This window comes from Oreochromis aureus, linkage group 22 (genome assembly GCF_013358895.1).
Source record: "Oreochromis aureus strain Israel breed Guangdong linkage group 22, ZZ_aureus, whole genome shotgun sequence".
NCBI lineage: Eukaryota > Metazoa > Chordata > Actinopteri > Cichliformes > Cichlidae > Oreochromis > Oreochromis aureus.
The window spans coordinates 22,697,371-22,709,820 of NC_052962.1; the positions used below are offsets into that span (position 1 = coordinate 22,697,371).

The following is a 12,450-nucleotide window of genomic DNA, read 5'->3' on the forward strand; positions in this document are numbered from 1 at the left end:
CAATAAAAATGATGCACAAATTATCATCAAGCTGTCCAAACCAAAATTTAAAAATTTCATTTCAATGAGAGATGTCCTCATCATCATCTTCTATTCACTGATGTAGAAAATTTAAAGTTGTATGTAAAATTAGTGGGCTTTAATGAAACATTAAGAATCTTTACTGTAAAGACTCCTTCATTCTTGTTAAAGACCATCTCTTTCCACTTCTCCTCTCAGGTCGAACATGCCCGGATGACCCAGACTGAGCTGATGCGGGAGTCCTTCCGCCACAACCAGGAGATGAACGAGCTCCTCCAGAAGCAGGAGGAGCTGCAGGAGAGGTTGATGGAGGAGGCTCGGGCACGGGAGCAGCTGGCTCTGGAACTTCACCGAGCGGAGGGTGAGGTTTTACTTTTATGTAGAAAAATCTTCATTCTTACAAAGTGACTGAAGGAACTGAGCTATAGCTTCATTTTAATTTAAGTGCTGATCAATTTTTATGTGAGGCAGGGACGCATTCGCTCTTTGTGGGGCCTGTAAGGCACACTTCCTTTGCAGTAGCCTCTTAGACTCTGATCGATGATGTGATAAAATGAGTCTGTCGAATGATTAGAGAAAATGGGGAGAGCTGCATTAAGTGGAAACGTGTGTGTGCATGGGTTGGAGGCTGTCACGGGGAGTGATGGGATCAGCTGTTTGAGAGGCCATCTGTGGTGAGAACTCAACAAATGGTAATTATTGTTTCCGAGCCCGTCTTTGGGTTTGTGTTTGAACATTTGATTGCATCTGTGTGACAACAACATTATGAAGGGCTGTGAATGGTGGTGAGGGTAATCACGAGAGAACAAATTTAAATATTTAAGCTGTTAAAGTCAGTAGGGCAGTTTAAATGCTGAGATGGGCCTGGCTGTCCATGTCAGAGACAGCTGCCCTATGAGGGTCAGCTGTTGCACCCATATGCATGCTCACAGAGACACACACGGGACCCACTACATCCACTACACTGTCGTTTAAAGCCCAGTTTGGTAGCAGTAGAGAACAAGAATAATTCCCTTCTGATTAGCTGTGTGGCCGCAGTGAGCAGAGGTGAGTTTATCACATTTTTAATCTCACTTTTTTTTTTTTTTAACATCCTGTTGCAGTGTTTGTTTTCAGTAATCCTAGATGAGATGCAAATATTTGATGTCATAAAATAACTTCATACTTTTATAGGTAGGGCTGCAACAGTAATGATAATTTTGCAACTGTACATCACATGATACCTTCTGTCCTTTGACCCTTGATTTAGATGTGGAAAAACTCATTTAGAACTTTTTTAGCAGCAGTAACTTCAAAGAAAATCAACTAATCCTCACTTTATACACACATAAAAGTCATTCATCAAAACAGCTGGGAGGTAATTTTCAGTCAATCATGTAAACAAGAGCAGCTGTTCCTTTCTGGTCACGTCAGGTGCGCTTCTTCTGTAAGGGAGTGTTTGAAATTTGCTAAGCGTTTGTTTTTTGGACATCTTCTTGTTCACATACCAGTTAAGTGAAAGAGAAGAAAAATCTAATCCCCATTGTGTGGATAAACCATGAAGCTAAAACCTCAGGGCGTGGCCTTTTCAAACTGGTTTTGAATCAACCCAAGAGACAGGTTCAGCATTGACAAAAGGTACTTGACTTGATGACTGATGGAACATATTAGATGTCAATGAAAACACAAACAGGTCCTGCTTTTGTTATGTTTGAATCAGGGGAAAAATGCTTTGTCAGATTAGCTGTAAGATCACGATGATGTGGTGCGGTAATTCTTTGCCACCTTAAATGTGGTTGCAGGTTCCCAAGACGCTTATGTTTATCTGGTTAATGATGTTTTTTGTTTTTTTAAGGCAAGTAATCATGTGAGTTTGATTGCTGATCATGGAGAGATCACTCCTTAGGCAAACTTTACACACACCTTAAGTTCATTTTGATATGTCTGAGATAAAATCACCTGACAGCACAGGTGACACTCGCCTACTATCTCTCAGAGCTGTCATCAAGTTAGAACCTACACTCGCGGAAGCTCTAGCAGTAGAAAATAAACATTTCCTTATCAGTTTTGAGTGTGTGAATGCCTCCTTTCTTGCATCTATGAAGTTGATGTGATTTCCTGGTGCATAATGCTTGGTGACCTGTAGAGCATTTAGAGCATTTCATTGTGTTTACAGCTCGGTCACATATTCATGTCGAGCAAAATGGGTCAGACATTCTCACTCGTGTTTGTGTGCCTCAGCGTGCATATATGCACATACAATATGTTTTGTGTGCGTGTGTGTGTGTGTGGTGTTGTTGTTGTTGTTGGTAACCTGTAATTTTATTGCATCCTGCTTCTTAGTGCTCATTCATCTGAATTGGTGCCAGTATTAAAACCCAAAGAAACCCCTGTAGAGTACTTCCGTCAATTAGAGAGCAAAAAGCGGTGAATATGCATAAATAGCTCTTTCTGCAAGCTTTATAACAGTTTTTTCTCACACTGTCCACTGTCAGATCTGATTGATGGATACACGGGTGAAAGGGCAGCGCTGGAGGAGCAGTTGCGTCACAAGGAAGAGCTCCAACTGAGTCTCGAGCAAGAGCTGCAGGTAAGGAGGAAAAATATTAATCCAATTACTAATTACTTGACACCGCGATTGTGTAATTCTGCCTCTGGCACATTAGTGGCTCAGGTGTAAGCACAGTGACACGTGACGGAGAAGTTTGAATTCAGTTCAATTGTGGCCAAGTCATATAATAGTACTGGTCTGCTCTAGTGGCATATTCATGTTTTATGTGCAGGTTTCAGCCCCTGAAACTTGAGAGCGATGATAAACTAACTGTAAAAACTGATCCTCTTTGTGTGTTAAGTTAGCTTGTTTGTGTTTGTTAGTGCTGTGGAGCCACAAAATGAAATGCATTAATGAGTGACATTTACTGTAGTCCATGCTGCGTCCACCACACTCCCAACAAAGTCAGGCTTTCCTAGAATTAGCTGGTTTTAAAAACCTAAAACTCAATCACGACGGTGGTTATCAACTTTCTCTGTTAAGCGGGGATTTCTGCATCATGCTTTGTCTATACTCGCATAAAAAGAGGCGTTTTGTGTGTCACATGACTCTTCTTCTACACAAATTGATCCTATGAGTACCACCTACTCTAGTCACAGACATTATCTGATTGTGATGATAAAAAATCTGTAAAATGCAACACTGTTGCAAATAAAACATGAAATTAATGCTGCAGAAAATCGTTAATCTTGGGAATTAGTGCACAGAGCGGTAAAATAAACATTTTAATTCAAGCTCTGAAGCTTTAAACTGGTCACATTAAAGCATTAAAGGCTGCTGTCCTGTAGTCTAATGAAAGAGATGTGAAAATGTCTTTAGTTTGTCAGCAGACTAAAGTGAAAATAATTATTGATTATTAGGTATTCTTTGTGTTTTAGCAACTGCAATTCTTGGAGTGTGACATGCACATACAGTGCCACATGCAGTTTGTGCTGCTATAACTTTAAAGCTGAGCTTGGTGATGTTAGTGAAAATGAGGCACTTGATTTTAAATTGAAACTCATAATCATGATCTAACTAGCTAAAAAAGATATGTACCTGTGTCATTTCCTTTTGTGTGACTGAAAACTCCGACTTTAAGCTCGACACAGTTCGCTGGCCCATTAATCCCGCTCTCATAGTACAACCCTGTGTTGATGGAAACATGAGTGCAGCTGAAACTGATCATCTTGGGGTTACTCAGCATGTCTGTGAAGGCTGATGATAGTTGTGGTGCAGACTTGAATAATGCTTCACTCACTGTACACTGGTAATAATGGTCAATTTCGATTTCAATGTATGTACCTTGTTTGCCAAGTCTGTTATTTATTTACTGCTGATGTGTGAAAGAACTGTTTATCATCCCTGTGTTTACGCTGCTTCTGATTTTGTTTGTGTTGACCCAGGAAGATTACTTGTTACTGCTATAGTGACTAATATGAGCTCCAATTTAATAAAAAAAAAGACTGATACAAAAACGGATTACAACATCTGCATCACCCAGTATTTTTAGACAAATACAATAATGGTTATTTTAAAATAAAATTGTAAATTTACATCCTTGAAATGAATTGTTGTCCTTTGAACTCCAAAAGTTATGATGAATGAGGCAAATGTAGAATATCAAACGTAAAAAACAACCCCAGATTTTTTTGTGTTTTCTTGAAGGTCACTAGTACTCGACTTCATGAGTTGGAGCAGGAGAAGTTTCAGATGCAGGAAGAGCGCGAGCTGCTGTCACGGCAACAAGACGCAATGAAGGAGGACGCCGGGCCGCGTGAGCTTCGTACGTATCCCGGCGTTCCCTTAATGATGATAGAGGAAGTGTGTTTTAAAATGACCCAAAACAGCTGGAAATAAGTTAACATGGTGTGAACTTTAAACACCAGTTGGTCTGGAGGTCAAAAGGTTACTCAGTTATATTAAATTAATTTTTAATGAGCTGTAATTAGACAGTGAAAACAGTGACGGAAATAGAGGATAGAAGATCAAGTCAATAAAATGTTTATTTGTTGAATGTTTGATTAAAGCTCCTGAGGATTTCTTAAACTCTTGCTACTGTTTCACGTCACACATTTTCAGGTATTTGCCAAAGAAGTGCTGAAGAAACATCAATGTTGATAACCGTATTAGCTAATTTTTTTGCACTGTATTATCAAAAAAAGGTGTGCCGTGAGTGTATTCTTTCATAAAAACAAAAAACGTAAGTATTCTGTATTTTAGAAATTAAACAGGGGCTCTTTGAGGAACCTTTCCTTTCACAACGCACTTTCCAAAGCCTTAACCTACTAGCGTGGCACAGGCAGACGAGCACTGCCATCCTGTCTCCACCTATTTCCATTCTTTATCTCAAGAGTTTTCCTGTTCATTACAAAAACAAGAGCATGTTAAACTCCTGTGCTTTCTCATTCTCCTGTAGGCCTAGTTGAAGCTGCAATGGTTGCAGCACCTGAAGCAGGTGTGTCCACTTTGAGCATGGCTCAGTCGTGTCTATGTGTTCTCTTATTTGTCTAGCTGAGTCACACTGTTGTATATCTCTAACCTCCCAATCCAGCAACTCACCAGCACAGCTTGGAGCTTGCTTGCTATGGGCTCACAAACTCACTCAGTCCAATCACTAACCCGTGCTTCGGCTGTTCACTTTGATTGATTTTTGTCCTGGTTTGTCATTTTTAAATGTCAGTGTTGGCGCTCATGTTAGCATGATGAAATGGACGACATTTTTATGTAGGCATTGTTTCCTAATCGCCATTCATCTTTATAACTCTACATGGAGTACTTTCCCCCCTGCCTGTAAATGCTTATTGGGCATGGATATTGCAATGTCTGGACTGTCCATGTGTTAGATCTGTCATTTGTACTTTTTCACCCTGTTACTTTTGCACTAATTCTCTGGGTTTTGGTACTGGGTGAACCGGTGTGGGTTGTTCACTGGTGGCAGCAGAAGGGCAAAGATGGGGGATCATGTTTGGTGACATGTTTGGAAGTGGATTGAAATGTTGGAAGAGTCTGATTCTAGCCTTTAATTCAGTTGTAGAGGTGACCACAGTGTAGAAAATTAAGACTGGGTTGTTCATTAGATTGTTAGTAGATTATTTTGGTACAAAGCAAGCAGCATTTAATTCACTCCCAAGGCTCTCAGACTTCAGACTCTTCATCTCAACTTCCTTCCATCACCAAAATCAAACCTGAACCAGCGATCACTAGATCCTAACTTTCCGTCCTTCCTTCGTCGCAGACCTGCTGGAGGAGACGGAGAAGCTGATGAAAGAGAAGGTGGAGGTGCAGAGGCAGGCAGAGAAGGAGAACACTGACCTCCTGAAACAGGTGAAGCTGCTGGAGGTGGAGCTGGAGGAGCAGGTCAACAGGGTGATGGAGCTGGAGAGCACTCGGACGACAGAGAGCGGGGACCTCCGACAGCAGATCCAGGCCCTGGAGAAACAGCTGGAGAAGAACAGGAAGTTTCTGGATGTAAGTGACGATGAGAAAAACCTCTAACCTCGTGTATCGTTTAATCATATATGTCATTGTTTCTGCAACAAAACAAAGCAAAAAAATTTTCCAGCTACTTAAAAGTGAACCTATGAGCCTGTGTGAACCACTTCTACACACAGTGCCTACAACCAAGTGGTGTCAAGGTATTATTTGCAGTTTTACAGGACCTTTTCCATTTTCACAAGAATCAACACTCCTGGTCAGATTTTAGTGTAACAGGATGAAATTGTCCTGTTATGACCGTTTGTGAGCACCATGACTTCTCAGTGGATTTTAACTCATTGGTTTGTGCAGTGCACCCAAACAATGACAACCAGACTTTACATGTTACAATAACCTGTGATGTATCATAACCAGGTAGTCTACTGCAGTACATCACAGATGTTCTGGTAATGTAACATTTAACTGAATATCTGTTGTTTCTGAACTTTTACTCAGAAAAATCAGTCATTTTGAATATTTTAAATTTACCATGGCGTTATTTTACTACTTTTGGGGGACATAACAGACAAAAGAGCTCTATAAAAATCCCCATCAGGGGATCAAATGCCCCCAGATTCCCCATCAGCATAGGAGTTTATAGGAAAAATCCTGAATCCTTAAATTGTCACTTGTCTGTAGGTGACAGCTGACATTTAGCAGCACATTCATAGTCAAAATTTACATTTTTACAAATGTAACCCATATTTTAGACACCTGTTCGTCAACTCATTTAAATTTTTCTGAATAGAGACTCATTGTTAATTCCAGGTGAAACACAGGAAGCAGGTGTAAAGATTAAAGCTTCCTGGTGAAAGTGATGCATGACTTTTCAGCTACAAGCCACACTAGACTGTTTAAAATCCAGCCTTAATGTTTTTATGGTGCTTTGGCTGAGCGCTTATCATCTCTGATGATAATGAGTTGTGTTCCCATCACAATAATTGGGCCACTTGGCTGGGATTGAAATGTGGACCGAATGCAAATTCTTTCTATTCTGTGCTGCTGACGTTGGGTATTTAATAATCACGTGTTTACAAAAAAAAAATCATTTTCTGTTTTTTGGCAACCAGTAGTGTTTTTTTCTTCTTTATTTTCTGTAAAAATGTTCTGGTCATTTTATTCTCATTTAAATCTTTTACTGGAATTAAGTTTTTCCTTGTTGCTGTTGTTCCTCCATCATCAAAATAATGCTGGTCCAGGATCAACATTGCAAATGACCAATGACAGTGTCTGAGCCTTCATGTAGCATTAGCCAAGAAGTTTGCTAACACTTTCAAAAACTATTATTACAAACCAACACGAGTAACCTAAATTTGACTAGCAACAGTATTGTTGTTATACTGTAAAAATTAATAAAGAAAACATTTGAAATGCTTACCATTTGTTCCTACATTTAAGTTCAGACATTAATACGAAACATTCTTTCTGAAAGTGAACAAAGACGCATCAGTGCAGTGTTTCAGTGCTTACCTCGCACACAAATTTAGCAAAATCCGTGGCAATTGTGCGCTGCCAACTACAGCGAGAACGTGTTGGACTTAAATGTGATAAACTCCTGATGGAAGATTATTAACAACAAGCAATATTTGTTTCAGAGTTAAACTCATCAAACTAGGCCACCAGCTGGCACCTTCCTTCAGCTCACACTTGTGTAACGCAGTACTGATGAGACAATAAACTCTTTAAAAAAAATTTAAAAAGAGGAAACAATAGAGGAAGCAAATAACACATAAATACTTGTACTCACAAGTATCAGTGTAATGTGGTATTGATCAGTATTGGTCTCCGTATTCGTTATTTGTTGATCTCTCTTGCATCTGTATTTTGGCATTTAGGAGCAAGCTGTAGACCGAGAACATGAGAGGGATTTCTTCCAGCAGGAGATCCAGAAACTGGAGCAGCAACTGAAGAACCCACAGAAGCTTCAGGCCAGCTCTGAGCAAAGAAACCAAGAGGTAACAGGAGAAAGCTGTGCTTTCTGCCAGAGGACCAGGCTGCAAAAGAGACCTGTGTTTTTTTTGTTTTTTTTTTTCTTAGCATAACACTGTTGTTGCACGGAGTCCAAGTGCAGAACAATGGAGCCGATAGAATTACCTGCCTGGCTTCGAAACTGACACTAAAGAAAAATGAATTACAGCAGTACTTTGTGTTTTGTAAGACGCGTAATTGGTAGGTTTCATTACCGTCAGTCAGTCATGACGATGTAAAACTGAAGCTGTTGGAGGTTTTGGCTTAAACGCTAAACATTAACCTGTTGGGTCAGTTAGGCCTCTCTCAGACAGGTCTACAGACCAGTTGGCAACCCGCTGGAAACCACTGGTGACCAGGGAAAAAGTTTATTCCCAGACTGGTTAGCAAGTGATTGCTGGGGTAAAATGAGTCTGAGAGGATGCTGTCACTAGCAGGTTTCTGCACTTGTCTGTATTCTGCATGGAAGGCGCTGACATGTCTGCCAACACTTGCTAACTGCTCACGGAGAAATACTGAAACTTCAAAAGTACAGCTGATCGTCTGCCTGCTAAGTAGAAGTAAAAACCAACACATCAAAAGGTCCAGTTTTGCATTTTTCCCTAGCAACCTATGGTTGCCAGGGGGCATCACTGACCGATTTCTAGGTCTCATGACTGAGGCCTTACATCGTGTGACACTGAACCTGAGTGATTTGCTTAGCTCCAGCAACTTAAAGGCTAAATTCAAATGTCTATCCTAATCTACTTTCTTATAGTAACAGTGACCCTTACAGTTACCTGTTGTGTTAAGGTCAGTCAAATTATAAACCCTCACCTCGGTTCTGCTGGTTATTTTATTTTTCAGCTTTATTGTATGATGGTAGTTTTCCCATCAGTCGTACTTTAAGACTCAAAAGTTGCCCATATCCAGGGAAAACGCTCTGCTGTGACGCCGCTCGCCCAGCACCAAACATCAGGCAGAGTTGGCAACAAACCTGAGAACAGTGAGTAACTGTTTGCTGACATATGTGCCATATAACCTTTAAAGCATAGGTGTCAAACTCTGGCCCGCGGGCCAAATTTGGCCCGCAGCCTAATTACATTTGGCCCGCGAAGCCATACCAAATTACTATTAATGCTGGCCTACTGGTATTATACAGCTAATATATATATTGTTTAGTATTAAGCTTTGCTTGTTCCATATTCAGTTTTTCAGCAAAACCTGTTTGAGTCCATAAGAAAAGATTCATTCTTATATCTGGAGGAAGATTGTTTTTTTCAATAAATATTAATGTTGGCCCGCGACTTTGTTCCAGTTTTGAATTTTGGCACACTGTGTATTTGAGTTTGACACCCCTGCTTTAAAGGATATGCATTAGGTGGTTGTTGCATTTACAGTCAGATCCACTGCCCCCAAGTGGCCAAAATCAGTCATTAAATTTTCAGAACACAGACGAACTCAGATTATGTCTACACAATGGAAAGTCTGGCACAGCATAATTTTTGGTGTTTCCTTTTATAGATTATTTTCCCAGATAAAAGTTGTATTTTGCATAACTTTGTGCATTTGGCCGTGTCTTTGTTGTTTAATCAATTTTTGTCATAAAATGTACTTGAATATGGGAGGTTTTGAATAGTAAAAAGCATTAAACAGCCTCTTTGTCAGCAGAAAATAGATTCAGCAGATTGTTTTGTGCAGCTCACCACACTTTTTAATATCCAGCCATCATCTGACCTCCAGCTCACTGCTGGCAAGGAGACATGTCATTTGGATCAACACTGTTGTCAGGACAGGGCAGACATTAGAATCAGTAATTATTGCCTCAAACCAGTCGATTGAGTTATCGCACTCCTCAGACTACTTTGCCAGTAACAGTTTACTGTCCTGTTTCCTATGAAAGAATTTGTTTCTTCTAAAAACTCAAAGAAATAACACTGAGCTAACTTTCTATTAGAAAACGTAGAAGAATGGATTTAGGGACAGATCTGTCGGTTTCTTGTTTTGTGTCCCACGCAAGCTTCTCACTTCTGCTTCATATGTTTTGACCTGAATTACCTGCTAAGACCAGAGTAACCAGTTTTCCTAATTAATGACTGCTGCTACCTCATTAACCAGCATTTGCAGTTTGAATTTGAAAGTTTACATACACTCATGGATATAACTGGTGAACTGTCTCTGTTCTTTTTAAATTTTAACTTTTGTATAAAATTATTATTTTATTTTTAACTCTTAAAGATGTCTCGTGTGCAATCACTCATCCATGAGGAGTGTATGTAAACTTTACATCAGAGCTGTAGCTCACGTTTCGGTTGCTCCTCAGCAAACATGGCCTGCTTACATTATCTCCATAGACAGCTGTAGCATTTTTATCACTATGTGCTTCTCTTCCTCTGCCTTCCTTTTGCCCTTGAACTCTCCACCCTGTGGCCCTTTACGCTTCTGCCTCCTCTGTCCCGTGGCTATTGCAGGTGGATGGAGTAACCGTTAAGGTATTGCTTTTAGCTACATGTAAAACAAAGTTATCCCAGAGAGCAGTTAGTGCATTTTAGTAACCTCGCCCAACCCTGTAGCAGTTTATCGCCTGTCTTACCCCCCCACCCACCCTTCTCTTTTTTTTCAGTTTGAGCTTCCTCTACTGTATGTGTCAGAAACCTTTCAGTGCTCCACTGTCATGTCTCTCAATCTGATATCCCACATGCACACTGTATAAAAAAAGATGTACGTAGCTTTCGGTTCAAACGGTCAGAGATATAGCTGTGGCTATGTCCCTTTAATAAATTTGCCTCTTAAAAGTTTTCTTTTAAAAATATATTTGTGGCTGTTTTAGCCTTTATTGACAATCATTTAATTTAAAATCAGAGCAGAGAAAAGGCACAGAAAACTCAAACCTGGGCTTCTACTGTAGCCCTACGCCATAATGGGTGGCCTGCTCAACCTGGTGAGCTATCAAATATCATCTTCAAGCTTCACAAAAGTACCTTTAATTATTTGTTGAATAATTACAGGGAAAAAATGATCAGCTGCTCTCTTGCCAAGTTGTTCTAAGAATGTAAAGCAAGAAATTTTTTTCCCTCTTCTACTCATGAGCCACAAGAGAGACAGTGAGGCTCATTCTTGGCCCTTGTGATGTGCCTATTCTAGGGTCTAGTCATATTAATATTTAATGAAGGTAGTCTATGAGAAGATGTGCTTCATCTGTGGAGTTTTGCTTGGATTTGGTCAGGATCTGTTTTTGTGGCATTCAGTGCTTAATTCTGTAAAGCCTGACCTATGAAATGATGCCAGAAAACTCCAATTTAGTTTATCTTAAACAGAAATGTAAACGGGGGGGGGTTATAAAAATCACACCGATTCTTTAGAGGTTTCTAAAACTCATCAAATATGGCACACTTGCTGTTACAGGCTTAAAAATGCCTTTTGAAAGTTGGTCAGTCTGTAATGGATGTGACTGATTTGTCCGTCTTTATTCAGCTAGAAAGGGAGAGCATTAATCTTCTCAGGTTTATCTCTTTTTAATGAAGATGTCCAGGTTTCCCAGTCCGTAGTTCATCCTCACTGACTGTTCCTCCTGTTGATGCCTCTTCCTCCTCTTCATTGATCTGCTGATGTTCTCCCATCTCACAGGTGGATCTCTTACCTGCCAGATCTCTTCTTGGTTTCTTCCCCCCCACCCTCCCTCAGTAAAATCTCTATCTACCCTCTCTCTCTGTCCCTGCACCTCTTTTCGCTCCCGGCCCCCTCCTTTCTCAGGTGGATCAGCTGACCTCCCAGCTAGCTGTTCATGCACCAGCTATGCTGTAGCGAGTGGCTTCTAAGAGCAAATCTCACTAACTGATCCCCCCCCTTCTCTCTCCTCCCCCTCCTCCTCCTCTCTCTCTCTTTTCTCACTACCAGGTGGACCGGCTGACCTCCCAGCTGAAGGAGAAGGCGGATTGGTGCAGTGAGCTGCTTCTCAGCTCAGAGCAGCTGCGTCGTGAGGTGGGAGAGCGCGACGAAGAGATTGACAAGCTGGAGAGCCGCATCCGTGAGCTGGAGCAGGCCCTGCTGGCCAGCGCTGAGTCTCTGGAGAAGGTTAGAAGGGAGAGGGAGAAGAAGGGTGCAAAACAGAGGCAGCAGCAGAGGAAAAAGCAGTCAGAACAATAGCTGTGGAGCGTGGCAGAGCGAGTGTGTGTGAGTGTGAGAGAAGAGAGAGCATGCAGATGAGGTGACAGCTAGAGGAGGAATGGGAGGAGGGCTGGGACGCTCCGAGAGCGAGAACAATGTGTGGGTGGGTCTACTTCAGTCGCCCACATTGAGATACGACTAGCAGCTGTCAAGTTTGCCCCCCAGTGTTCACGGATGGCTGCTGCTCAGTTCACAAATTGCAGTGCAGGTTGCGTTACACACAATAACAGTACAGACAGCATGCAATAGGTCATTAAAACAATTCATTTAAAGAGGTTTCCTTTCATTTTCTTCTGCACACAATGCAAACAAAACTGCTGAGCTAAACA

General features: G+C 40.9%; 1 protein-coding gene across 4 annotated transcripts in view; it reads left to right on the forward strand.

Moving 5' to 3' along the window:
- The window catches only part of akap9 (A kinase (PRKA) anchor protein 9), a 69,436-nt gene that overhangs the window by 43,248 nt on the left and 13,738 nt on the right, over positions 1–12,450 (forward strand). For 3 of the 4 annotated variants that reach the window (XM_039605132.1, XM_039605135.1, XM_039605134.1), the window contains 7 exons: positions 220–382; positions 2,496–2,590; positions 4,199–4,316; positions 4,950–4,988; positions 5,769–6,001; positions 7,843–7,962; positions 11,852–12,028. In XM_039605132.1, the coding sequence (XP_039461066.1) occupies positions 220–382; positions 2,496–2,590; positions 4,199–4,316; positions 4,950–4,988; positions 5,769–6,001; positions 7,843–7,962; positions 11,852–12,028 (945 nt within the window). The remainder of the gene's footprint in view (positions 1–219; positions 383–2,495; positions 2,591–4,198; positions 4,317–4,949; positions 4,989–5,768; positions 6,002–7,842; positions 7,963–11,851; positions 12,029–12,450) is intronic. The other variant, XM_039605133.1, reaches the window with a different exon arrangement.